Source organism: Hylobates moloch, unplaced genomic scaffold (assembly GCF_009828535.3).
Source record: "Hylobates moloch isolate HMO894 unplaced genomic scaffold, HMol_V3 SCAFFOLD_5, whole genome shotgun sequence".
Taxonomy (NCBI): domain Eukaryota; kingdom Metazoa; phylum Chordata; class Mammalia; order Primates; family Hylobatidae; genus Hylobates; species Hylobates moloch.
This window is the reverse complement of record NW_026652280.1, coordinates 33021361-33049283: the sequence shown is the minus strand read 5'-3', so window position 1 is coordinate 33049283 and position 27923 is coordinate 33021361. Positions and strand designations below refer to the sequence as shown.

The window sequence follows — 27923 nt, the reverse complement described above, 5'->3', positions numbered from 1 at the left end:
GTGGGGCTCAAGAATGGCTCATCCAAGAATTGCTTTAAAACATTTCCATGTGCCTGGCCCCCGTCTAAAGAGCTCCCTGGTTGGCTTACTTGGGCCCTCCTGAACGTAGTCAGCCATGGGCCCGGTCACTGTGCTGATGTCGACATCGGCCATCTTGGAGCTCAGGGCGATCTCCCAGAAGTCAGCAGGGCTGCTGCAGTTGCTGCTGCGGTCCCCAGTGTACTCCTGTGTGGGAGAGCAGGACTGGCAATTGCAGCTCCAGCACCTCCACCTCGAGGGATCTCCCCTAGGCATGAGGATGGCCACAGGCCCTATAGGCCCCTTGCCTCACCTTCTCGTAAAAGAGCCTCTCGAGTCGCCCATCCTCCTTCTTCAGGGACAGCCAGCGCCCACATAGGAACAGGAACTCATCCTCATTGGTGTCATTCCAGATCTCCACCTTCTCCACATACCAGTCTGCGCACCACTTGGAGTTGTCATGGCGGAGCTTGATCTTGTAGATGATGCCTAGGTCAGCGGCCTCAATGATGAAGGTGTCAGCCTGGGGAGCCCAGATGTGGGGACTCAGATGGGGGGTGCACCCCACTCGACCCACTCCAGCCCCACCCTTCTGGGACCTTCCATCTCCCTCAGTTGCTGCGCTGAACAGACCTTCCTTGCCGGAGAGCCCTCCAAGCCCAAATCCCCAACACCGAGCCTGTGGGGTCCAAGGCCTCATATCCACAGTGGTCCCATTTTGCAGTCCACTTATATGCGTGCTGCCATGGAGAAAACTGCCTTCACCATGTTCCTTTTGGGAGAAGCCTGTGGGTGTTTGGAAGCCTCCTCTGTGTAAGGTGGGTGGGACCTGAAGGTCATGGGCAGAGGCAGAGGAGGGGTGGTCAGCTGGTCCTGTTCCCAGACTCCTTAGCTATGCTGAGCATTGGGGATGAGTCCAGCTGTGGCAACCGGAGGGCAAAAGCTCTTCTAGAGATGAACTTCTGAGTAATGGGAGGGGGTTTGAAATTCCCTGAGAGATGCTGAGAGGGAGTTGGATGAGCCAGTAAGGCTGGGCTGCAGGAGAGGAGGCAGTAGAGGTGAGGCTCTGGGGGAGGCAAGGCTGTGGAGGGACTCAGGGACAAACATCTGGAACGCAGGCTCAAGGGGGTTTTGTGGGGATTGTGACACAAGGCCCTCATCTGTATCCCTGAGTCTGTCTTCAGTCAAGTGGACATTCCACTCTTGTGTGCTGATTCTTTGAGGGGAGCTCAGTGAGGTGTGGATCCCAGGCTTTGAATAAGACAAGGCCAAGACAGAGTTTGAATGTGGGAAGTCAGGATGGGAGCCTGAGGAGGGTGAGAGGGGACAGGTGACACTGAGGGACACCTACTTTCCTTCTGAAAGATTTGCTGAGTGCAGGTGCCATGTGAGTCACTGTGCTGAGCCCTAGGAATCCAGAGATGAATAGAATAGGATGCCCTCTGCCCCCAGGACCCCACAGTCCAGGCAGCAAGAGGAGGGGATGGGTAATTCCAGCTCAGATGGTGGGAACAACAACCTGTGTGAGGACTAGAGCCAGGCCTAGGAAGACAGACGTCTCCAGGTGTCAGCATTAAGCTGCAGCTGGGGGGCTGGGCTTTCCAGGCAGCTCAGGTGGGGACAGCCCACGGCCAAGGCAGCTGCAAGTAAATAGCCGCTAGTAGTGTGTAGCCAAAAGCAGATGTGGATGGGAGCAGTCCTGGGGTGCTGGCAATCCACTGGGTTCACCAGAGTAAGAATGGGCCCACCCTGAGATACAGCAATTCCACTTGTTTGCATCTGTCCTGGGGGAAGACCTTCACATTGCACAAGGATGTTTATCACAGATAATTTTTACAGTGGAAAATTGGAAGCCATCTGGGGTCCTGTGCTTGGGGAGTGGTTAATAACTGGTAAAGCCTTTCCTGCAGAAAGTTGTGTGTGCAGTGGCTATAGAGAAGAGTCACTTCCATCTATGTCTGAATACCCTGGCAGAGAGACATTTCCAAGGCAGCCATGCACGCCAAGGGCAAGTTAAAGAAGTGTTTATATAGCATGATGCCTTTTATGTAAAACAGTAATACCATGGAATGGCTTACCTATTTTCTATGGGTGCATGTACATGTAAGCAGAGAAAATGTTTGGAAAGATGCTCAGGTAGGAGAGAGGGTGAGGCATTCTGGAAACTGCACTCAGTGGTCTACAGAGGGCACTCTGAACAGGCCAGTGGGGGTAGGCCATGAAGGTCTGCAAATCCCATGAAGGACTCAGGGCAGATCTGGGACCCATGGGGAGCCTTTGCAGGCTTGAAGTGACAGAGTGACTGGTCAGCTTTGGACAGGTTAACTGAGGAAGCTGGAGGGTGGGTTGGATGGCAGGGCCTGGAGCAGAGAGACCATGCTGGCTCAGTGAGCGAGCTGAGATGAGGCAAGGCTGAGTGGAGACAGGGCAGACTTGGCTGATCTGAGGTTATTTAGAAGGAAGACTCTGGAACCTGGCGATTGATTGGAGATAGGTGGGGAGGGGTTTCCAACAGGGAGAGGGGTGTCCAAGATGACTTCCATATTCTGGAGTGATCAGAGAAATGGAAGCTTCTAGATACTCAGCAGTGAACTTAAGGTCACACGGTTAGTAACTGAGCCAGAAGTTGCTCCAGCTCCCCTGATGGGGCATCAAAACTGGAGGAAAAGTGAAGAAAGTGATGGGGCAGAATGGGGCAAAGAATTTTTCTTGTAACATAATAATTGCTGAGATAGAGGAAGAAAAAAAACGGAATCTGAACACAGAAGGGAATGGTTGCATCACCTTCATTTATACTTCCATTCATCTATTTACTTAATCCATATTTATTGAATGCCTATTCTTTGCCAGAGTCTGTAAATAAAGCCATGCATAAAAATGGACCTCTCAGCTGTATGTTGTACATTGCTGCTTTTACAATGCATTTACCAGGCATCAACACCAGGCGTCAACTAGGGCAGGGGACAGGTGAGCTTTCCCAAGGCTTGACAATATCCAGCACAAAGAGCTACCTGCCTGCCAGACATGGTTCTAGGCACTTCACATTTTTTATTCAGTTGACCTTCACAGTAACTCAAAATTAACTCTTTTTTAGGGTGGAGGAAAAGGAGGCACAGAGATGTTAAGTAACTTGTCTAAGATCACACAGCTAGTAAGTGTCAGAGCCAGGATCTGAGCTCAGGTGACCTGCCCCTAGCATCTGGGGACCTGATAAATAATATCCCTAGTGTAGAGTCAGGGACAATCACATAAATCACTTGACCTTTTTGGCATTCTATTTTTGCAAGATGGAAAGAGGAGGATAGGACTCCTTCTACCTACTTTGTAAGGGCAATGAACAATTAGATCTCTTGTGGAACATGAATGTGTGTGTTTTAGATTATTTCTTCCTGGTACAACATGCTCTTACATCTTGTCCTGTTTTTCAGCCCAGAGGTCTAATTAGCAATCATATTACTATTCCTGCTCCAGATGCAGTAAACTGAAGTTAAAAGTAAATGGTTTCTATCTGGTTGGTGAAGCAGTGAATGGGAGTGCTGGGGGGTCTGACTCCTGGAGACCTGGCAGCCAAGCTGGGGCTCCTTCCACAGTGTCTGACTCATGGGGTCACCAGCCAGCTGCAGACCCACTTAGATGACACCCACCTTTCTAGTCCCAGGGCTAATATCCTCCTCACTAGAAGAGTGGTTCAATGTTAAGGGATATGCCTGGCTGAGGGTCAGGTTTAAGGAGACCCTTGATAAATACCCATTGGCTGATGTATGAAATCCCCAGACATGCACAGCCACCGGCAAGAGCACAGATCGGGTTAGGAGCCAATCCCCTTAACCTGATCTCCCTGCGGAGATAGCCTGGCCTGTGGGGATTTCAGGCAGATTTCAGTGCATGGAGAGGAGAAGGAAAGGAGGCTGAGGAGCAAGTGCGAGGAGGGGCAGGGGGCATGCCAGAAAGGGCACGGAGTGGGAGGATTAGAGGCGGGGAGAGGGGAGCCAAGCTTGTGAGAAGGGAAGTTTCATAAAGCCCATCCTTAGAGACTCCTGTGTTTTTGTAAAATCAGTCTGTCAGAGCTGGAAGAGCCTTATACATCACCCAGTCGTGTGGTTTTCAAGCCTTTTTATAGCCACAGAACCCTTTGCTTAACAGAGGGCTTGCCTGGCACTGTGATCAACAGGCCAGGTCAAAGTGGATCCACCTGGGAGGGAGTGGGGTGTCCATCTGCACCTGTCTCCACCGCTCCCAAGGGCCTTGGAGCCACCTGGGGCTGTACACAACACAATTTAGCCAATTCGTATCTGACCCTTCAATTTACAGATGAGGAAACTGAGGCCAGAGAAGTTGAAGCAGATAAGGAGTTGATAGCAGAACCAGGCCTCCAGATCCCCTCTCCACCCCACAGTTCAAGTCTCTGTCAGCACAGCCCCTGCCATTCTGCAGTGTTCACCTCCACGTTCATGAACCATGCACAGTGAACTGGATTTTCTGAAGATGACCCAGCCCCATGCAGCCAACAACCTGGAGCTCCAGCAGGCCTCCTGCTTGTCCAAGGCCGGCCTTCTGCTTCACCTCATCCCCTATGCAGGACCCAGGGTAGGTGCATCAGCTAGGAGAGGGGAACAAGGCACACTTGCAAGGGAAGGGCAAGGGCAGAGGCCCAAATGAGTGTGCACAATGCCCCATGGAGTTCCTGGATGTCCCCGGGAACCAAGAAGAGCTGGCACCTAGATCACTGGGCCTGGGGAGGAGGGAAGGAGGGTAAACTCCGTGTGCCCCTCATACCGTTCCTCTCTCGAACTTGTTGGTCCGGTTCTCTGACTTGCCAAGGTATCGCTCCCCAGTGTCCCCGAGGTCTCCATAGATGGTGATGTACACCTTGGCATCCGTCCCTGCCCCAGGAATGTTCCCTGTGAAGATCTGCACCGAGTACAGCACAACTGGGCAGGTGGTGGGACAGACAGACAGACAAGGGGAAGAAAAGGGTGACAGCGCTTTAGGTCTTGGGGAACTGGATTTGTAGGAGGTGCTAACCTTCTGGCCTAGGCCTCAAGGGGTTAATGCCTTCCTTTTGTTTGCTCAATTATGCATATTCAGCTTCAAATCCATGTGGATTCTCCAGTGGGAAGTGTGCTCATCTGATCTAGACCCAGGTAGGCTCTATGAGACCCCAAAAATATAAACTTTTTTCTAGCACCCCTCAAACCATCTGCCCATATAGCTGTCTGTAGTGTACACGGAGAAAGACTCAGAAACTACCTGAGATGTGTCCACACTGTGGTTGCTAAATCTACCTGCCATGATACATGGCAATAAAATGCCTTCCCATTTGAGGGTGACCAGTGTCAACACCAGATCCTTCTAAGTGGTTCATAGAAAAAAAAATATTTTTTAAAGAACAGTTTCCCCTCTGTTCATTTCCTCATGTTCATTTATTCTCCAACCCACTGCCACCCTCCCCTGCCCCAGCGGTCCAGGTCAACTCCTCACCAAAGCCACTGTGACTGCCGCCCTCTCCTTGGTCTCCTATGGCCCATAGGGAAGGCTCAATAAATATTGGTGTCACAATTATTAAATTATTATTACGAAAAATAAAAATGCATGGTATCTTGTTTTTGTTCTGCTGTTTTAATTTAAGGAAAAATAAAAGATCTCCTTTCTCAACCTTCTCATTAGCAGGGAGACTCGTCTTGCATTTTTATGAAGGCTAAAAATTGGTTGGCCCCTCTCTGTATCCTCTGTCTTTGGAGATTTTGAGTTTCAGGCCAAGGAAGAGGGGACTTGGCTGGATTATCCCCAAGGTGAGAAATGGAAGCTGAAAGTCAGAGGTGGCCAAAGTGGGAGGAAGGTTAACTTCCCTTGTCCTGGGAGGGAGTGAGGATTCGGGAGTAATTGTGGGCCGCAGGGACCCCTCACCTGCACACAGGGACCCTATAGGGAAGTGACAGCTGGGCTTCTTTGTGGACTTGATGCTTGAAGGGGGCCTCAAGCATGGAACAGAGGGTCTTTTGACAAAGCCAGATTCATGCAGGAGTGTTTCTGGCCACCCAGAGAAATGATACTTGTGTGTTGGTGGAGAGCTAGTTGTGACACTGTGTGACAGTGAGCACAGCTGGGAGTGGCACTCACCCTGGACTAAGGGCCAGGCCTCTCCTGTGAGCCTCAGGATTCCTAGAAGACCCTCAAAAAGGGGATTCCCCTCCCTGCTGTGAATGAGATGGGCTTTCTTATTAGCCCTTGCAAGTGGGCTCAGAACCACATTTCATTAAATTTAGATAAGTAAAGTGATGTGAGTTGCTTGTCCCCATGGCTGTGGAACACATTCACACCCACAGCAGGGTTCCCATGATTTTCTTATTTTCCACTGGGTTCTGCAGCATTATTCCCTCCTGCTCTCCTTCTGTGTGGCTGGACACTCCTTGGGTAGCTTTATGGTTTCCTAATCTTCCACCCGTGCCTTGGATGCCAAGGCCTCCCAGGTTCCACCTGCATTTCTCAGCTCTCATCTTGCACTTCCTTGAGTTCTCTGAGTCTTTGCCTCCAACCCAGGTCCTTCCTTTGCTTCGGATCCACACACTTATTACCTAGAGGGCGTCTCCACGTTGACCAGACCCCAAAATCATAAACTCACATGTTCAAACCTAAACTCTACCCTCTCCTGCAACCCCCGTCCCTTTTCCAAACCTTCTCCCCAACCATCTTCCTTGTCTCAGTGGCCCTGCCCAAGCCACTACCCTTCAAAGTTCCTGGGTGCATTGTGAGAGTTGACCTGAAGAGGCTGGTCAAAGACACCGCCAGGGGCAGAAACCAGGGACCAGCCACACTTGCTCCCACCCCACCCTGCCCCACTCAGCTCAGTGCAGAAACCTGTCAGCATTTCACACAGTACATTAATAAAGAAAATCCTCTCTTTATTGTCTAAATGTTACCTAAGCTTGTCTTGCTAATACTGACCTGCGGTGACATTAGGAAACTTGTCATAGTTTAGACACGAGAGTCGACGGTCCTCCCCCTCATTTCCCCCCCCATCCATTTTCTAGCTGTGCATTTGGGCCTACTCCATATGTGAGCTAATCACAAGTGGCATGGGCCTATAGGGACACCTTTTCTAGGAGCCTGTGTCCCAGAGCAGGATGCTGTGTCCCCAGGGGCTGGGATGAAATGGCCTCCTCACTCCCCCTTCGTCTGCTGCTTTCTCCAGTCCTCTGGGAATTAGGAAAACTGATTCAGCTTCTGGGTGCTGAGCAATGCGTTAGTGCAGTCAGAGCCAGCTATTTCTGGATCCTCCTCCCTCCCCGTCCCACCCAGGCCACCCGGCGCATCCGTGGAGAGATGTTTCCCTAGAAACATCACCGAGCTCAGAGTGAGTTTTGTGGTGTGTTATCCACACAGAACAGCCCAAGTGCTCTCCTGGGACAGCTTTCCAGGGCATCCTCTGGAGTCCAAGTTGAGAACGAAGTTATCCCCAGATTTAATAGCAAAGACTATGTGGAGAAAAGGATAGGAGTAGGGGAGTCACACTATTGAGGCAACACTCATTTTTATTTCTGGGCGACAACTCAGGTTAAAGGAAAGGTAGAGCTATAGCTGTTTTATTTCCAGTGACAAAAAAGGAAGATGGTGTTTGCCTTTTGTCTTTTGGGTGTCTTATCCACTTGGTGGGCAGAAAGACCTGTCTTCCTGTCTCCATAAGGGGCCCAGAATTTTAAATTTTACTCCAGTTTTTCCAAGAAGACAACACAACAAATTTAAGATGGATTTTCAAGCTTTTGGAGCTTCTTTGATCTGTGTAGGCTGCCCTGCTAGAGAGATCCACTGTATTCCTTTTCTATCATCAGGGGTAGAAAGACTGTTTTTTGCAAATGAATTTGACTGTGAAATAGTTCAAGATAATTCAGAGCTGAATGGCTCATGAATAACATGGAGATTGACATGGACGATGCCATTACTGGTCAAAACAGAGGTATGACTCTGTCCATGTGTTCTGAGAAAAGGTGTGTGTGTGTGTGTGTGTGTGTGTGTGTGTGTGTGTGTGTGTACACATACACAATGTAGAAAGAGAGGAGAAGAGAAGGCTGAGGACTGAGCCTTGAGGAATACTATCTAGCATGAGAAAAGAAACCAGCACTCTAAACACTTCAGAGAGGTAGGAAGAGAACTAGAATATGGTGGTATCACCAAAAGCAAAGGAGGAGGAAGTACAAGAAATGGGTGGCCAGTTTGATGCAAATCCTTCAGAGAAAACCACGTTGATGAAGAATGGACACGTTAACCAGCCCATCCAGAAAAGAAACTCAGGACCTTGGACATTCTAGAGCCATGCCAAACTACTGAGAACAAATACACAACGGTTTCAGTTACATATAAATCAAGAAGGTTTCTTGATTCATACTAAGTTGGGACAGCTGAGTCCAGCAAGAGCAGAGAGGCCAAAGCCAGTGATTGGTAGCAAATAAATGAATAGCAGGGAGAAAACAGGGACAAGGATAAACCAGGAACAGGATTCCCCTTATCTGGATGTATCATCTCAATGTCAGACCAGGGAAGAATTTTAGCGCAAACCTTGGAGTGAGACAGCTGAGACTTTGAAGACTAGCTCAGCCATCTATTAGCTGTGTGCACTTAGGCAGATTATGCAACTTCTGTGAGCCTCAGTGGCCCTCTCTACAGAGTGGAGGTAACAACAGACCCTCCTCCTGGGTGAAGAGGCTCAGCCTGGCACAGGGCATGTGCTCGGGAGGACCAGGGGTCCTGGAGGCTGCCCGTGGTGATGAGGGTGGCCACACCACACTTACTGTCCAGAGGCTCTTCTACTTCCTTGTAGACTTGCCGTAAGGACCCATCTTTCATATATTTCTCAGTGAAGATGTCATACGGAACCAGTTCTCGAATGGTCTTTTTGTCATCCTCGGAGGTGGCAAGCCACCTATCACATGGGAAAGTCAAGGTCTCTGCACCCTGGGGTGAGGCAGAAAAAGGAAAATTAGCCCTTAATGTGAAAGCTGCCAACTTCAGGAATTCTTCAGCATCTCAATACTCATGGAGACCAAGGACAAGGATCATGGGGCCCCATAAACAATATAAAAGCCACAGGAGAGCCCCTTGCCCCAATTTCAGTAGATCAGTCTTAAAGACTTGCACAGCCACATCAGAGTTTGGCTCTGAAAGGCTGGGGTTCCCAGGGTCACTTAAAAATAGGTATCTGAACTCCATCCTGGAGACTCAGATTCAGTGGGTAAGAGGAGGGGGGTGCTCTGTATTTAAAAATTGCTCCCTCTGGCTGGGCATGGTGGCTTATGCCTGTAATCTCAGCACTTTGAGAGGCCAAGGCGGGTGGATTACCTGATGTCAGGATTTCAAGACCAGCTTGGCCAACATGGTGAAACCCCATCTCTACTAACAAAATATAAAAATTAGTCAGGCATTGTGGCGTGTGCCTGTAGAACTAGCTACTTGGGAGGCTGAAGCGGGAGAATTGCTTGAACCCAGAAGGCGGAGCACCATTGCACTCCAGCCTGGGTGATGGAGCAAGACTCCATCTCAAAAAAAAAAAAAAAAAAATTTGCTCCCTCTTCATTCATATCCATAGCTATGGCTGAGATCTCCTATGTTTATACTTTTGTGGCTTCAGAATGTTTTTAAAGTTGTCTGGGGTGGATTTTCTATGTGAGTTGACCTTGAGTTACAGGAAGGGCACTCTGGTCAATCACTAGTAATATGGCCTTGGAGGTGGGGAGGAGAGACATGCCCAGACCCTCCTCCTTGACCACTAAACCAGGTTCTAGAAAATTCTGCTTGGGACCAGAGCTTGTTTCTGCACTCTGAGTGAACTGGGTGAATTTTCATTATGAGATTTTTATCTCAATAAGGCTCATCTAGCCAGCAGGTCCTTACAGGGAATTTGCCTTAAACCTGCCCTGGAAAGAGACAAAAGAAACAGCAGGACAGACCAGTCAAAAACTCACGTCTTTATCCGGGAGGAGCCTGCGGATGTCCACGTGAGAGCAGTGCCACCCAGGATTCATGCCCGTGTTATTATGGCCAATCCGAATTTTTTCAATGACTTCTCCCACATCTTCTAACTTTGGAAAAGAGATAAGGCACCAGATGTTAGCTGAAAGATCCAGGAAAGTATGGCCTCGGCAACATCCTGCTTCCCCAGGGCATCCATCCTGAGTCCCTTTGCACTTCCTCCTGATACGTCTCCACTGTCCAGCCAGGTCAGCTCCCATTGTCCTTGACACACATGCCACGCTCATGCCTTATGTCCCCTCTCTTAAAGTCAGCCTTGACTCCAGAACTTGGTTTAATCAACCTTCTCTGGGAGGGGGACCCCTCTTCAGCGTGGAGCCCAGCTCCCCATCTGCCACTGCTCACTGTTGTAGCAACTCATCCCCTGTGTGAGAACTGAACTGGGTAGCAGAAGATGAGTTCTGGCTGTGCCATGCTCCTGTCTTGCCAAGTTGACTTATTCAAGGCCCCAGGCCCCTAAGAGTCCCCCACCTTCCAGCCACTCCGTTTCTGTGCTCCCACATAGAAATGCCAGTCCCTCGAACTCCACATTCCTTGCCACGGGGCCTTTGCACATGCTTTGCTTGCCTCTCTGCCTTCCTCTTCTTTACCTAACCCCACGCCTGCTCAATCTCGTAATCCAGGTCTCAACTCAATGATCACTTCCTCAGGAAAGCCCTTAACCTCCCCAAGAAAGTTAATTTTCTTCATGACAGGCTCTTGTTGCATAGTGGAGCCCCACCTTGGAGTACTTCTCATAGTTGTAAGTTTTCATTTATTTGTGTGACACCTACCATCTCTTTCACCTCTGAGAACCACAAGGCAGGCACCATTTTGCGCTGCACTGTATCCCGAAAACCTAGAACAATGCCTATGACCTAGGTACTCAATAAGCGTTGGTTGCAAGGACAAAAGAGTATTTCCTTAGCTGCAAAATGAGTATGATAAAATCAGCCAGGCCTTCTCATAATGCAGTGGTGAGCCTTAACCACGATGGTGTGCATGAAAGTCCCTTGAAAAAAGAAGCTGATACATGTGTGCCAGGTGAGCCCCTGAACTGGGCGGGGGATGAGGCAGCTACAACATCTTCTCTCTCCCACCTGGAGCCTCCAGGTATGGGATGCAGAGGAGAATCTCTGGCTTCTGTGACCTTAACCCTCTAAGCACTAAGTTGCATGGGACAGGATGGCCACCTCCGTTTTGTTGTTGTTGTTGTTTTTGAGATGGAGTTTCGCTGTTGTCGCCCAGGCTGGAGTGCAGTGGCGCAAACTCAGCTCACAGCAACCTCCACCTCCCAGGTTCAAGCAATTCTCCTGCCTCAGCCCCTGGAGTAGCTGGGATTACAGGCGCCTGCCACCATGCCCAGCTAAATTTTGTATTTTTAGTAGAGACAGGGTTTCACCATGTTGGCCAGGCTGGTCTCGAACTCCTGACCTCAGGTGATCCACCCACCTCGGCCTCCCAAAGTGCTGGGATTACAGGCGTGAGCCACCACGCCTGGTGGCCTTCTCAGTTCTAACCCCTCAGAGAGCAATGTGGCTTTTAGGGGACAGCTACTTATGGTTGGTGGGCCTCAGAGAAAGACTCAGAGGACATCAGCATCAGAAGGGACCCTAGTATTCTGGAAGGTGAAAGAATTAGGCAGAGAAGGCTCTGGAACTGAACTGCTTGAGTCTAGATCCCAGTTCTGCTGTTTTAAGACACCTTAAGTAAGTCTGCTTAACCTTTCTGCACTTTATTTCCTCATCTGTAAAATGGAATGATCATACTACCTATGTCTTGGAAATGTTATGAAGATTAAATGAGTTGATACACATCAGGTCCTTAGAACTGTGCTGGCCCTTGGATGTTCTCAATAACTCTTAGCTATTATTGTTCTTTTCCTGGTCAACCCCTTTTCTTAGGAGGAGGCCACAGAGAGAGGAAGCAGCTTCATCCTGAGTTAGTGGCTGAGCCACAGTCAGATCCAGGGTTATGGACTCTGCAATTCAGCGTTTTACCTCCTACCTGAAAATCAATCAGAAAAGGGAAGTGCAGAGAGAGGGACACAGGTGGGCAGAGAGACAGAGGCCAGGAGTCAAAGCCCTTTCATTTGTTTCCCAGCTCTCACACTCCCCCCAAATACAGAGAGATTTGAAAAGAAAAAAAAAAAAAGCAACAAAATTACTGGCAAATTATAGCTGTCTATTAGCGGGGACTTCATTGATAAAAACTCCCCGGAAGTCATGCCCGAGGTGTGATCACAGCCTCAGCCGCTGACGGCATCAGGCCTGGATGACTCACACACCATGACATCTTGGGTGGATGAGACGTTAGCTTTGTGTGGATTAATGAATCACCCTTAAATTTTCTCGTTAAAAGACTCAGCAAAGGTGACAGACCTTCCCACAAGTGCTGACTGCTCCAGAGAAGGTGGGAAGAGAGCAGGGCGTCCCCTGGGATAGAGACTGGCCCAGGAAGAAGGAAGGTGCCCTGGGCTTTGTTTCCTATCAGAAAATAAGGGGCACATCTCCAAAGATCCCACTGCCTGGAGGGCCCAGCCTTCTGAGGCTCCTGGCTTTTCTCCTTCAGGGTCTCCTGCACTACCCCTCTAAGTCTTGCTTCATTACTGCCGTCCATCCAAGTCACATCACACTCCTCCCATGGCTTCTAGTCAAACCTCAAGCCACACGCTTATTTCCACCTCTGAGCTGTTGGCCATGCTGTTCCCTTTGCTAGGAACGCCTTTCCTCCTTGTCCCTGCTAATGCCCCCTTTCAGATCCAACTCAAAGCCACCTCTTCCAAGGAGCCTTCTCCCTTCTCTAAACAGTGATAGTAAGCTCAGTCCATTTGCTTGTCTACTGCAGTAGCTAAGAGTGCATATTCCAGAGCCAGTCTTCCTGGGTTTCAATCCTGCTCCCACTACATCCTAGCTGTGTGGTTTTAGGGAAGAGGTTTACTCTGTGCCTTAGTTTCCACATATTTACATAGGGACAATTACAGCACAGAGTTTTTATGATAATTAAGTGAGTTAGCCTATGACAGTGCCCTCTGACCCACAGGGTCCCTGCCAATGACCATCACCAGACTCTCTCATTACCTTTGTTGGCAGGACTGGGGTCCCCAACTTGACCGTAAGCCCCTCTCAGGCAGGATCTGAGCTCTCCCCTTCTCTTGTGTCTCCCACCCAACCTAGTGCACAGCTGAGCACACTGGGCAGGCACAGTGTGTATGCACTAAATTGAAGTATATGGATTCCAAGGTGCTATGACCTACATGCACAGTAAACACTGAACAACAGCAGCCCCATTGTCAAGACCTGATGGGAAGCCATGGAACATACAGAATGCTCTTCTCTATTAAATTGTTTGACCATAGCTTGAGAGCTGAGCAGGAGACCCTAGCCCATGACCACTGGTGGTGGGATTTCCACCTCTCCCTGGCTAGCAGTATCAGCAGAACCCCACAACCAGCAAGTCTGGGAGCCATGTTCCACCTGTGGGTAAGTGTCTATTGTTGGAAGCTCTAGAGAGGCCTGTTGGCTTTATGCCTCTAGTGTTCCCAAGTCCTGTCTCTCATCATTGCCTTTGATCCTGACAGCAGTCCAGGAGGAGCAGGGTTAGCTTCACCATTCCCCTGGTTGCCTGGATGTACTGAGGCCCAGGAAGGTAGGATGAGCTGCCCACCTTCCTCTCTAATAGCAGTGCATCAGGATGAAGGGCATGTGTTCTGCCCTGAATGTAGGGCTTCTCCTCTCCCTCTGTCTGACCTACTCCATCCCTGGACAGCCTGCTGAGCCCAAGTACCTCTACAATGAAGCGGGAGGCAGACTTCCTCTCGAAGAACTGCTTCTGTTCTCTCTTGTTGGTGCACAGATACTTCTGCTGAGTGCACACGGCATCGCAGCCATAGATGATGATGAAGATGTTGGCATCTGTCCCAGCAGCAAAGACATCACTGGTGTACAGGGTGATCTCGTAAGGAACAACTGAGGGTAGTGGTCAGAGGGCAAAGCCAGAGTGGATGAGAGAACAGAAAACAAACATGGTGAGAGCCAGTTCTTCACCAGCACCACCAGCCCGGACCCTTGCACTGGGGAGCTGCTGCCCAGGGACCTGGACCTTCACAAGGTTGCCTAGCAACTGCAGGTGGGGTCCTGTCCTGCCCAGCCCCCACGGAAAACCCTCACCCCCTCAGACCAGGGTGTGTGAGCCTCTCACATCCCAGAGCACATGTAGCAGACTGGTTGAAAGCATAGGCTTCGGAATTTGACAAGCTCAGGCTGGAATCCCAGCTCTGTCTTGACCATTGGTGTAATCTGGGCAAGTTACATCTAAGCCTCAGTGTCCATTGTCTGTAAAGTGCCCTCGACAGGGTGCTTCGCTGAAGAGACTCCATAAACAAGAGCACTAGATTTCAGGGGGCAACTTGCTGATTGGATCGGCCAGTCTACGGTAGTGAGCATTCTTTCACTCTTCTCCCTATCCCCTGCTCCCAGTCTCTCACTTGCTCCCAGATGGCCTGCCTGCCCCAACCCATCCACCTCACACCCAGCCCCTTATTCAGGTTCCATCATATTACATAGGTCTTTTATAGGGGAGGGGATAGCAGGAGGCGAGGGCTGCACCAGGGTTTACTTGGTCCCACCAGGGACTATCTCCCCTCGAAAGAGGGTTGACAAATCAGTGCTTTTAGCAAGCAGCTTCCTGGTGGGCAGCCACCAGTGTGAATAGAGACCAGTATGTCTCTATGCATGGGTGGAAGACCTTTGCTTCAGAAACTTTTGGGGATGCTTGTTAAAAATACAGATTTGCAGGCCAGGTGTGGTGGCTCATGCCAGTAATCTCAGCACTTTGGGAGGCCAAGGTAGGCCAATCACTCGAGGTCAGGAGTTCGAGACCAGCCCGGCCAACATGGTGAAACCCTGTATCTACTAAAAATATAAAAGTTAGCTGGACGTGGTGGTAGGCACCTGTAGCCCCGGCTACTTGGGAGGCTGAGGCAGGAGAATTGCTTGAACCCGGGAGGTGGAGGTTGCAGTAAGCTGAGATCACGCCACTGCACTCCAGCCTGGGTAACAGATTGAGACTCTCTCTTAAAAAAAAAAATACAGATTTGCAAGCCCTGCCTTAGTTTCTCTGCAGGATGGGTCTAGGGATCTAAATATTTAACTCATACTTTATACTAAAGTTTGAGACCACCTGAAACAATGTATTGCTATAGTAACTATATGTTAGTTCATTAGCAGGTTGTGAAACGAGTTTAGTGGGTTGTCAACAGTATTTTAAAAAATATGTGGAATTGAAAAAATCTAATAGAAAAATATCACTGTATATCACACATAATGAGGGTACAATTTTTGTGACATTTTTATTTTTTGCATACGCGTATAAATGTGTACACTTACTCTGGGTCACAGTAACTGAAAAAAAAATTAAGAAAAAAAAGAAGAATATTGAAAACCGAGAGAAACAGTTCTAGTGGATGTCTACTCTATCCTGTAATCTTGGCCCTTGAAAGGAGTCACAATAGAAGCTTCCTTCTCTCTTGTGGCCCTAACCTTCTCCAGATGAAGATGTTGCTTTCATTTATCATCATAGTTACTTTGCTGTAGGGCTGTAGTAGTGATACTTGCAGTAGTAATAGTAGTAATAGTTATCACTTATTAAGTACTTCCTACATGTCAGACTTTGTACTGAGCATGCTATGGTCCTTATCTCCTTTAACCCTCACAATGACCCGAGGGAGTAGGTATTATTACACTCCATTTTACAGATGAGAAAACCAAGGCTCAGAGAGGTGAAGTAACTTGCCCAAAGTCACATGGTAGAACTTGAACTCCAACCCAGGCTTGTCTGACCTTAAAGCCTGTATGGTCAGCCTCTAGGAGTCTTGTTGCTGTGAACTAGAGATAAGTACTGCTGCTTAGCCACAGGCAACAGAAAGGGACAGCCCACGGAGGTGACCACTAGCCCCACAATGGCTTGAAAAGACCCTCGCCTATAGGTTGAAGGGAAACAGCCTCGACCCTACCGGGTGCTCAACCAGTAACAGAGGTGTCATCTCTGCAGCATACAGTTCCTTCCTCTGAGCCTCTGGGGTTTCTCCCTGACCCAAGACTTGGAAAGCCTTGAACAGAAAAGCTGGCAACAGAATCTGAGCTTTCCTGAGACTGGCCAGCAGTAGGAGAACCCCTGGAAGTTTCTGGGCAGGAACAGCTCACCCTTTAGGTTAGTTTTAATATCAGGCTGGAACTGAACATATTCAAAGTCAAACCATACAAACTCTTTATCTTTTTTTTTTGGCATGGCGTGTCCTAGGGCATGTAGGGAGAAATGGATATGTTTGTCCTCAAGGGTCCCACCCAATGCTGCTGCCAATCCCATGTACATCTTTCAGGCCAGAGTCTGTCCTCACCTGCAGGTGACTCCTGGGAATAGAGGCTGGATGCAGGGCTGGCTTTGGGCATGCCCAGCCAGAGAAATGTCACTTCATTTTAGACTTTGGATCAGAAGATATTTTGATGATCTGTTCATTTCAGTTTATTGCTTTAGGCAAAAAATTGTTCATCACTGATACATGCTATTAAGTATGAGTTGTTTGGGGGAAATCTTGTGGTACAGTTTATTATTTAGTTAGAAAAAATTATATGCTCTGGATTTTATTCAGATTTTACCAAATTCAGACAGACTTTTAGAGTTTAGTTAATTTCAGTTTGATTCCCAGTACATAGTACTACGTACTTACATGTCTATAAACATTTAATACATTCTTTCTGATGATGACAGTGGAAAGGAAGTGTCAAAACTTCACTAAATTACTCCCTTCCCTTCTTCCCCTTAGCTAGAAAAGGGAATTACATTCACCTTCTTTTTGAATTCTGGGTCTGGCAGGGTCCAGGCTGTGTTTCCCTTCAACCCACAGTGAGGGCCCTTTCAAGCCATTGTGGGGCTGGCAGTCACGTATACCACCCAAGAAAATCTTATACTGCTGACTTATTTGGCATGTTAATGACTGGAGTAAGGATTGGTGACAGGGTTGATAATGATTCCTCAGTTAGACCTTTATCTTTCTTCCTTTTGGATATTGCTATCATCCTGCATTATTACCTCTATGCTGCAGATGAGGAATCTGAACCCTAGAGAGGTTAGGCTCTCTATATGTTGTCACCAGCTAGCTTGGAGTGGAGTTTAGAATAAATTTCATATTTTCATTTCCTGTATCCAGAACTCTGCCCACAGCCCCCACAGAGCTCAGAAAATTCAGGACAGGGATGAAAGACCAAAATCTTCAAGGTGGGCCTGGCCCACAGTCAATCCTGAAGGAGGAACTGGGGCTGAATTGGGGTAACTGGTGATGGGGCCCCAGAGAAGGGCTGGCCTTGCCGTGTGTGGTTCCTACATGGCGTGTACAGTCTCGTCTGAAGCTCTGCATGGAAGAGGTCTCTGATGATGGACCCGTCGTCTTCATTTTTGGCCAGCCAGCGGCCACAGGGAAACGTCATGCACTTCCCAAGAGATGGGGCATCCACCTCTACCCAGTCTACAAACCAGCCTGGGGCCTTGCCTAGAGAGAGAGGAGATACAGAACCCATCAAGGACCTGAGCAGAGATGATTTCCTGTGGCTAACTTCAGGGACTCCTGACATCCTTCCTTAGGTGGCTGGCTGATACCATTAACATGACATCCCTTTTGCTTTCAGCATTGCTGAAGTGACTCCCATTAAAATGTGCACCCAGATGTTGAAGCTGGATCACACTCCAGGCTGCTGTCAGTGAAATTAGTAAGAGTAAAAGAACATCAATAGGAGATGACAGGAGAGTAGGGGGAGGCTGAGGTGGGAGGGCACTGAAAGTAAGCAAGGATGCTGTCCTTCCTTGAAGAAGGGGCTTCAAACAGAACTCAGGGATGCCAGGAAGAGCCTGTGTTTACAAAAGCTTTATAATCTTACCCAATGATAGGAATGATGCAATTGAATCAAAGGCTCTGGGGGTGGAGCCAAGAAATCTGTGAGTTAATAACCCCCCAGGTGATTCTGTTGCACACTCAAAGAACTACTGAGTTAGATCGGAGATTTTCATATCTGGCTGTGCATTAAAATTACCGACACTGGGGTTGATAAAGGCTTTAAAAATCACCAGTGTCCAGGTACAGCTCTAGACTAATTAGGCCAGAAACTCTGTGTGCAGCTGAGGACTCTCTGGGCTCTACTGGGCTAAAGGGATTGAGGAAGGTGTGTCATTACAGAAGACAGATGGCATTCAAATTTCCAGAATCTTTCCCAGAGGCCCAAAAGTACCTGTCCATGGTCCTTAAAGTCTTAGCAGGGAACAGAGGGGAGGGAAGCCACACCTGTGTTGTCATGGCCAAGCCGGACTTTCCACAGGTCTCCCAGATCCAACGTCTCCACTGTGAAGATTTCAATGCTGTCCCTCTCAAATTTATCGCTGTTTGTCTTGGAGGACTTCAGGAGGGTCATTCCTGTGGATCGGATGACCCCAGCATGACTGGCTGGACCTGAGGCCTTTCAAGCCTAGTTTGACCCAAACCTTTAATCCCTCTTCAAAATTACCAAATTTCTGAACTTCCACCAAATTTAGACTGTGCAATTATCATCCACTGGCCACCTTTGCACAGTGGGCATTTTTAACAATTTTTTATTTCAATAGCTTTTGGGGTACAGGTGGTTTTTGGTTACATGGGTGAGTTAGTAGTGAATTCTGAGATTTTGGTGCACCATCTCCTGAGCACTGTACTCTGTACCCAATGATGTCTTTTATCCCTCATCCCCTTCCCAAACTTCCCGCAATGAGTCCCCACAGTCCATTATATCATTTTGTATGTTTTTGCATCCTCATAGCTTAGCTCTCTCTTATGAGTGAGAACATTCAGTATTTGGTTTCTGCATTCCTGAGTTACTTCACTTAGAATAATGGGCTCCAGCTCCATCTAAATTGTTGTATAAGACATTATTTCATTCCTTTTTATGGCTGAGTAGTATTCCATGGTGTATATATACACAATATTTTCTTTTTATCTTTTTAAAAAATTTTTTTTATTACACTTTAAGTTCTGGGGTACACGTGCAGAATGTGAAGTTTTGTTACATACGTATACACGTGCCATGGTGGTTTGCTGCACCCATCAACCCATCATCTACATTAGGTATTTCTCCTAAGGCTATCCCTATCCTAACCCCTCACCCCCTGACAGGCCTCAGTGTGTGATGTTCCTCTCTCTGTGTCCATGTGCTCTCGCTGTTCAACTCACAGTGGGCACTTTTTTGGTGTGTGTTCTTTCACTGAGTTTTACAATAACCCTTTAGGGTGTGCATTTTTACTTCCAGTTTATGTTGAAAGAGGTACCTTACTCAAAATCATCCAGGAGACAGTGGTGGAGCTCTAAGTCAATGCTGCACCACTTCCATACCCTCACAACTCTCTACATGGAGAGGGAGCCAGTGACAAAGCCACACTCTCTATGTTCCCTAGGGAAACATGGGGTTTCCTTCAGGGATGAGACATGTGGGAATCTCTGGAGCATCTTCTCTGGATGACAGAGGAGGGATGAATTTGAATGCCCCAACCCCCAGCTATTTCACATATACAATCAGTCCTGAGACTGCCCGCAGTGTCAGTCTGAAACTGAGGTGATCTCAGAGTCATCGCTATGTCCTCCTGCCTCAGCATGCACTGCATTTGCCTTTAAGTCCCTGTACCCCAATAAGTCCCAGCTCTGGGCCCACCTCATGTAGAAAGTCTTCTGCTATTCCTAGACTCACTACAGCCTGGTTCAAGTATACAGAGAGACAGACAGACCTTGGTCCAGTGCCTAGCTCTACCACTTACCACTGGGTGGCCTTGGGAAAATTATGTAATGTTTCTGAGACTTGGTTTTCCAAATATCAAAAAAGGAGAGGTCTTAGTCCCTTCCTCATAGGGCTGTTGTGAGGATTTAATGAGTTGATGGCTATTGGATGCTCAAGAATGTGTCTAACACATAGAACGGCCTCAGCTAATAAAAGCAGTTGCCAAAGCCCATTAATTTCTTTGATCATGGTTCAGGAATGATTGCAATCACATACATTTGTAGGTTATGACCTAATTATATCATTATATATTATCTGCTTTATCCAATCTATTAAATAATTGATGTTAATTAATGTTTATTGAGTGCCACTTTGTCTCAAATGTTGTACATGTTCAACTTCATTAGACCTACAACTCTAGAAGGCACATACTAATTTTATCCTCATTTTATAAATAGAGGAAACTAAGGTACAGAGGGGTTAAGCAACTTGCCCAATGTCACACAGCTAATAAATGGTGGAGTGGAGGTTTGAACCAATCAGACAAGCTTCAAAGTCCATGCTCTCTACCAGCACATTGTTGTAGTAGATATGAGCACCCCATGGTCAAGGGTTAGGTCCATTTATTCTTCAATAATGCTTGGCACTAGGCTCTGGACCTGCAGGATTTTGAGCAAATGTATGATGACTACTTGAGGGACTGACTCCTCTCTAAACTCAACAGAATGGCTGGACAGTGGCGTGAGCAGATGGCTGGACCCAACACTAAACACCACCTTCTCTGAGTACCTGGGCAAATGCTTCTGAACAACTCTACAATGCCTGCAGTGCCTCATACTGACAGTATCATGGCTGAATTTGATTGAAAGTTGGGCAAAGCCACCTTGTCCCAGATTGTTATTGGGTGGAGTCAGGGCTACCTTCACTATTAGAACAGAAAAAGAAAGCTGGCTCAGAGAAGAAGAAAATTTTTAGAAAAAAAGGAACTGCCTTTCTCAATGGGGCTAATTGCTTGCATCCTATTGAGAGACAAAATCATAATTAGGATTCCCTTGGAAATTTCTGCTGAGTCTTCTGGTCTCCCTGGGGAAGAATGTGGGTGAACCTTGGCCCTGCACTGCTTTCTTACCAGTGTCATCTTGTGTGCCAAAGAGTGTGATGAAGACATTAGCATCTGTGCCCGCATTCTTCTTAATCCCAGTCTTTATGGTCACTGAGAATGTGGTAGATTTATCTGCCAAGAGAATAGTATAGAGCAATGAATTGTAGATTGTTCCTCTCATGAAAGGAGGAAAGAGGACAGCCACCTCCTCTAGGAGGGCTTCCTTGATTCACTCCCTCTAGCCCCATCACTCCAATTTTTCTCTTGCCCCTTCAATCCTATATCTGTGAGCCCAGTGATTAGTAATAAGTATGTTTCTATGTTCCTTTTGGCTATTTCTAGGAATCATTTTTTTTCAGCATGTGTTACTCTGCAGTCACCATTAGTCTGGAAACTTCCAGAGGGTAGAGATGTGAGTCCTCTGCCTCTGGCTTATACAGGAAGCCTTCAATCAATAGATTTGATAGGAAGGTTAGGGGAGACTTTGAGGGTCAGAGGCTTAGCAGCCAGGAGCCCCATTCTGACTCCTCCTGGCTGGGAGGAGTTTTAGGGATGCATATTTCAGGGGAGCATCACAGAACTCTTGAAGGTTACTGTTCATTCTTTCCCTTGACAAAAATGCATTGAGTGCCTATAGGGGAGGGCACAAGACTGAATCAGAAGTGGCTACACTCATTCCATTCTACTCCACTCTACTCCATTCCATTCTACTCCACTCCACTCCACTCCATTCCATTCCATTCCATTCCAATACATTCCATTCCAGTACATTCCATTCCAACCCATCCCATTTCATTCCATTCCAATCCACTCCACTCCATTCTATTCCACTCCACTCCATTCCACTTCAATGCATTCCATTCCACTTCAATACATTCCATTCCATTCCATTCCAACCCACCATATTCCATTCCATTCCACACCACTCCATTCCATTCCACTCTACTCCATTCCATTCCATGTCATTCCAATCCATCCCATTTCATTCCAATCTATTCCATTCCAGTCATCCCAATTCAGTCCATTCCACTCCATTCCAATTCATTCCATTTTATTCCAATCCATTCCATTTCATTTCTGACAATAACTCAGTCCTAAGCTGTGTGCTTTATACTGCCTTACACTAGATATATGAGACTATGCCCCCTTTACCTCCCCAGTCTTATCAGAGAGGAATGAGAGGGCAATACAATAGACTGTCAAGGGAGGAAGTGCCCAGAGCCCACAGGGGAGGGAAGGAAGATGGAGACTTAGGGTTAGGGAGAGGCAGAGGGGAGGGGTGCTGGAGAAAGAAATCAGCTCTAGTTTAGAAAACCTTTCTGCTCCAGGGCCAGGTTGTCGAGGGGGTTGTTGTCACCGCCTCCCCCACCCTCCTCGCTCTGTGGCAGCACATAGGACTCATCCACTGGCAACAGCTCCCTGGACAGCTGGCCATCATCCTCCTCCACTGCCAGCCAACGTTGGCATGGAAAGTAGTACCTGTGGGGGTGGATAGGGAAAGATTGGAATGTCCTGTTAGAAAGGTCTAGTCCAGGAGCAGTCATGGGCTGAGAATGAGAGGCCCTCTCTGGGGTCCCAAACTCTCCCCTCTCTGCCCCTGACAGCATTGCCCTGCTATTCTACCCAGCCTGGGAATCACTCCATTAGTCATTTGCCTACGGTAGAGAACAAACATGGGGACATTGTCTCTAGACGCTCCATTGAAAATGGTTATGTGACCTGCCTGGAGCACACAGAGCCTCAATCAGGGTCATATTGGATGGAAGTATTTAGAAGGAGAGGGACATATGGGGATTGTTCCAACCCTTTCCAGAATGAATCTACTAGCCAGGGCTACTTTAGTAAAGAGGGTTGTACATAGTAGGTGCACAATACATAAGTGTCGAACTAATGGATTTTAATGGAATGAGCCAATTATGTATGCTTTCGGAAGGTACAGAGAGTATGGCTAAGGAGCTGGCATAGAAGACTGCTGGGGCCATCTAGGAAAGGGAGGTCCAAGTCAGACCCCTCAGCGTGGAGGTAACACCCAGCACAAGGGAGGTGCCTGCACAGAGTGAAGGTAGGGCCAGGGATGGGAGGCACAGTGGGGTAATTAAGGACTCCCCTGGGTCAGACTACCCAGGTTTAAATTTTGGCTCTACCACTAATAGTTATGCAACCTTGAGTAAGTGTCCTTATCTCTCTGTGCTAGGGTTGCCAGATTCAGCCAATAGAGTTACAAAATCCCTATTAAATTTGGATTTTAGATAAACAATGCATAACATTTTAAGTGTGTTCTATCTAACATTTGGGTCGTGCTTATACAAAAACATTATTCATTGCTTATCTGAAATTCAAATTTAACTGGCAACCCTACTCTGTGCCTCAGTATACCATAAAATAAGCATAATATTGCCTATTTCATAGGGTGTTGTGACGATTACATGTGTTAACCTCATAAAATGCTTATAAAAATGCCTGGCTCAATGTAGGCTCTCAGTGAGCATTGCTACTGCTATTGTTGCTCTTGTGACTTCCCTTCCCTTTCATTCTCCTTGGCCCATGCCTGGGCTCTCTGGACGCTGTGGTCTGGGAATCTCCTCTCTGGGTGCTAAGCTCCAGAATAACACAAAGGGTCTGAGAATTCAGCCTATCTCTAAGTTGGGGCCATTCCACCCTCTTTATGCCCCTTCCCCACCCCTGCCCTGATGCACAAGGGCCACTCAGGGACTGCTCAAAGTCTGGAGACGTAGGGGCTGTGCAGGCCAAAGGTCCCATCCTTGTCTGAGTCCCACATTTTGCTAGAGTCTTCATTGCCTCCAAGTATCAAAATGTTAGAGGAGCAGAACCAGGGAGCAAGATCTCAGTCAATAGGCTCAGATGGGGTGCTGAGGGGGGCAATGTTATATTGATGGCACGGATTTAAAGAGCTCGACCTGGGGCAATATGAACTAAACTACCATTAAATTAGTGTTTAAGAGAAAAATGCATACTGTTCTGCTTCTTAGCCTTTAAATGTATGAATAGGAAACTTAACATTTTATCCAATCACATAACTTATGAATAATAGACTACGGTTATAAATTATGGCCAATTAAGGAAGAGAGACAGAAATAAAGAAAGAGCTGGGGTCAGAGCAGAGGTGGAGACAGAGTGTGTAGGAAGTTGGCGGAGGACAAGGACAGAGCGAGACACACACAAAGAGCCAGGGAGGGAGAGAAAAATCGTCAAAGAGACAGAAAAGGTACAAGCCCTCCCATGCATACAAAGAGAAAATGCACACAGAGTCTGGATTTCCCAGAGCAAAATCTCCATTGTCCCTGAGATACTTGCATCACGACTTTAAAGCCCCTCAGCATGCTCACTACTGCAGAGAGCAGCACGTCTCCTCTCAGAACCTGCTCCTTGTACCGACAGAACCAAAGCAGGAGTCAGGTATGGCCTGAGTGCTGGGCGTTCAGCTTCTATCCCCACAGTGCCAACAAGCACACATGAAGATTTAGGACACCAGGCCTACTGACCCCTGCCTCTTCCTCCTCCAGGAATACATCCTGGTCAACCAGGCTTCTGGATACCAGGGAGGGGACCAGGCAGGGGATTTTTAGTGAACAAAGGAGATGAGAGGAATGCAGGTGTTCTGAGCCAGATAAGCTCCCCATACTCCTAAACAAGGATGATGGAAGGAAAGAATAAGGGCTTCAGTAAGCAGGAGGTTGAAACTGAGCATTGAACCAAAAGCTCGAAACTGTTAAAAGTATAAACTCCACTTGAATGTAAAAAATTGAATGAGGAGATTGCAAAATTAAGTGTTGTACAATATAAATAATTTCATACAGAATTTTCCATTTTGCTTATAAGCTAAAGTCTGGACAACATTCAATGTGAGTAAATCCTGGCGGAGTGGTGTAATGACAAAAGCATGGATCTGGAACTCAGGAATTCTGGATTTGCTTCCCTCCTCTGCCCCTAACAAGCTGTGAGATCCTAGGGATTAAACTGTACCACCCAGAAGGCTGGGTGAGATGACCTGGAAGGTCTTTTCTGTCTCAACATTCTGGGACCTCTAGGATCCCTGGAGGAATGGCAGATTCCAGAGGACAACTTTTTGTTAGATAAAATTTAAGGGAAAAAAATTTAATAACTTTTTGTTCAACCCTTTCTGGAAATCCCACCCAACATATTTGCCACATGAAACAACATTCAAGAACGGTATCCGTCTTTAATTATTAAGGATCTTATAGGACCTCCCAGGCCATCAATTAAAACATAAATCTTTGTTTCAGGGCTGGGAACAGAGGTAGAGAAAACATAGAATATCACATCAAATGTGGATGAAACCCAGGACACTAAACATATTCCCAGCTTTTTTTGGCATTTGCCTCTTTGTCTTTGAAATTGACTGCATTAGACTTTATTGCAGATCTTAAAAATGCAGCTAGTTAGAGTATTGAAAGAAAAAGGAAAGTAGTACAATCTCATTTAATCAACAAGCCAATAAATGTGGACAGGGTGACAAAGTAGCAGAGCCAATGATTAAGTGACTTAACAAAGATACCCTAATTAAAGACAATGTACTCCCAAATATCCCACCATTTCTGTCATGTATTCTGAAACCCAAACATTAGAGGCTCATAGCTTTGGAAGCTGAAGAGCACTGAATTTTTAGGTTATTTGTTAATATACATGGAATCCCTGGGCTGTAAGGGATTTTTAGGAGTCAATGTGTGATCTGTCAAATCAGTTTTCCACTATAAGGATGATCACAGAAGCATATGTTGAGGAAAAGCTTCCATCAACCAGGGTCCCTGAGTGAACATGCTGAGCAAAGTCCCCTGATACCCTACATCAGACATATAAGTGAGAAATAAATGTTTGTTGTGTTAGGCCACTGACATTTTAGGCCTGTTTGTTACTTAGCAAAACCTAGCCTATTCTGACTGATACAACTTGAGCATTATTCTCAAATAAATGGTAATTGAAGTGATAAGGATGGAAGAGGTTGCTCAGGGAGTATATTTGTCTGTTCCTCCTACTGAGAAAACTATGACCCCATGAATGCAGAATCTGCTTACTCATTGTTGTATCCATAGCCCCTGGCATACAAGGCACTCATAATATCAATAGAATTGAAAGCTATTGTCTCCTCTGGGGGTAAACCTTTCTCATCCCCTTCTTCAAAATTCCTGAGATAACTCCTAAGTTTCTTTTTTTCTTCTTCTTCTTTTTTTTTTTTTGAGACAGAGTCTTGCTCTGTCACCCAGACCGGAGTGCAGTGGCACAATCTCAGCTCACTGCAAGCTCCACCTCCCGGGTTGATGCCATTCTACTGCCTCAGCCTCCTGAGCAGCTGGGTCTACAGGCGCCCACCACCACATCTGGCTAATTTTTTGTATTTTTTAGTAAAGACGGGGTTTCACCGTGTTAGCCAGGATGGTCTCAATCTCCTGACCTTGTGATCCACCCACCCTGGCCTCCCAAAGTGCTGGGATTATAGGCATGAGCCACCACACCCAGCCAACTCCCAAGTTTCTTAATTAGCCACCACTCTTTCCTTGAAGATGTACGTTCTTTATTCTAGCATTCTTTTGCCTAAGGTGGTGCCAACCCTCAGACCCCAGGAATTGTCTGAGCAGCACAAAGGAGGGAAGGAAAGACTAGTCTCTTCTTATTCTAAATGTGACATCACTATTAATAAAAAAAATCAATCTAGTGCCTTTGTAAACTGTCATTTTTTTTTCAGAGTGGCCAAGGAGCAGGGCCTCTCAAGCTCGAGAAGGCAGGAGGAGTTCAAATATAAAATTTCCTGATATCACAATCTTGTAAAAAGCCTGGATGAGTGTAGACCTTTACCAAAGGGATGTGAGGCTGTGTGCAGAGCCCAGGTTGACCCAAGGGAGACTTCAGATCCCGGGACACCCCATTAAAATCCACCTAAAAAGGTGGCACATACATACAATGAAATATTATTCAGCCTTAAAAAGGAAGGAAGTCCTGTCATGTACTACAATACAGATGAAGCTTGTGGACATCACACTAAGTGAAACAAGCCAGACACAAAAAGACAAATTCTGTAGGATTCCATTTCTGTGAGTTCCCTAGAGTACTCAAAGTCATAGAGACAAAAAGTGGAATGGTGGTTACCAGGGGCTCAGGGGAGGTGGAAAAGGGAAGTAATTGTTTAATGGGTATAGTTTCAGTCATGCAAGATGAAAAAAATCTGGAGATCTGATACACAACAATGTGAATATACTTAACACTATTGAACTGTACACTTAAAAATGGTTAAGGTAATAAATTGTATGTTATGTGTTTTCTAACACAATTTTTTTTTTAAATCCAACTCACTTGAGGCATTAAAAAAACAAAACAAAATATTCACAGCCCACAGCTGCAAACCAGCATTAAACAGGCTTTTTCATACAATCTTAATTACTTTTTGCCAGCGTGGGACCCCTATAAAGGACCTCAAATATCTTCCATTTAGAAACAAGAGCATTTTCTTTTCGGCAATTGAATTGCAGATCAATAAACTGTACCCCCAACCCCCTCCTCCCTGTGTTTCCACCATCTTAGGCTTCTCTGCTCTCCAAACAGCCTCTGAGGCCAGGAGGGCTAGGAGTGGTTCTGCTGAGACCTGGACTGCCATCTACCAACTGGACAGCACAGCCCCTGAACCACACGGAGCTCTCCCTTGGGGTGACTTCGCAGGGAGCCAAGGCCTCCATGGCTTTATATCTTCTCCCAATCCCTTCTGTTCAGGCCAGCATCTCCCACCAGTGCCTGACCCCAGCTGGCATTCTCCTGCTTCTGTCTTTTCCTCTCTGTAAAATCTGGCCAACCAAAAGCCTGGGTGTGTTCTCAAGCTCCTCAGCATGGCTTTGGATGCCCTCATCTGCTCCTCTCCAGCCTCCCTTTCCATTTTTTCCTGTTTCCCACCCCTTCACGTCCCTTATGCACCAAATAGAATTACTCATTCCTTTCTGTGTGTGCCCCTCAATTGCCCAATTCTGTGCCACCTGCATCACATTTTT

The 27923-nt window shown here is 47.1% G+C and overlaps 1 protein-coding gene across 2 annotated transcripts in view; it reads right to left on the bottom strand.

The window, feature by feature from the left end:
• Positions 1 to 27923, bottom strand: part of LOXHD1 (lipoxygenase homology PLAT domains 1) — a 197232-nt gene that overhangs the window by 48285 nt on the left and 121024 nt on the right. For both annotated transcript variants that reach the window (XM_032151710.2, XM_058438393.1), the window contains exons 22-31: positions 22226 to 22389; positions 20938 to 21042; positions 18353 to 18481; positions 17402 to 17566; positions 13807 to 13988; positions 9975 to 10091; positions 8805 to 8967; positions 4795 to 4949; positions 332 to 541; positions 90 to 225 (exon numbers count right to left, since the gene is read on the bottom strand). In XM_032151710.2, the coding sequence (XP_032007601.1) occupies positions 90 to 225; positions 332 to 541; positions 4795 to 4949; positions 8805 to 8967; positions 9975 to 10091; positions 13807 to 13988; positions 17402 to 17566; positions 18353 to 18481; positions 20938 to 21042; positions 22226 to 22389 (1526 nt within the window). The remainder of the gene's footprint in view (positions 1 to 89; positions 226 to 331; positions 542 to 4794; positions 4950 to 8804; positions 8968 to 9974; positions 10092 to 13806; positions 13989 to 17401; positions 17567 to 18352; positions 18482 to 20937; positions 21043 to 22225; positions 22390 to 27923) is intronic.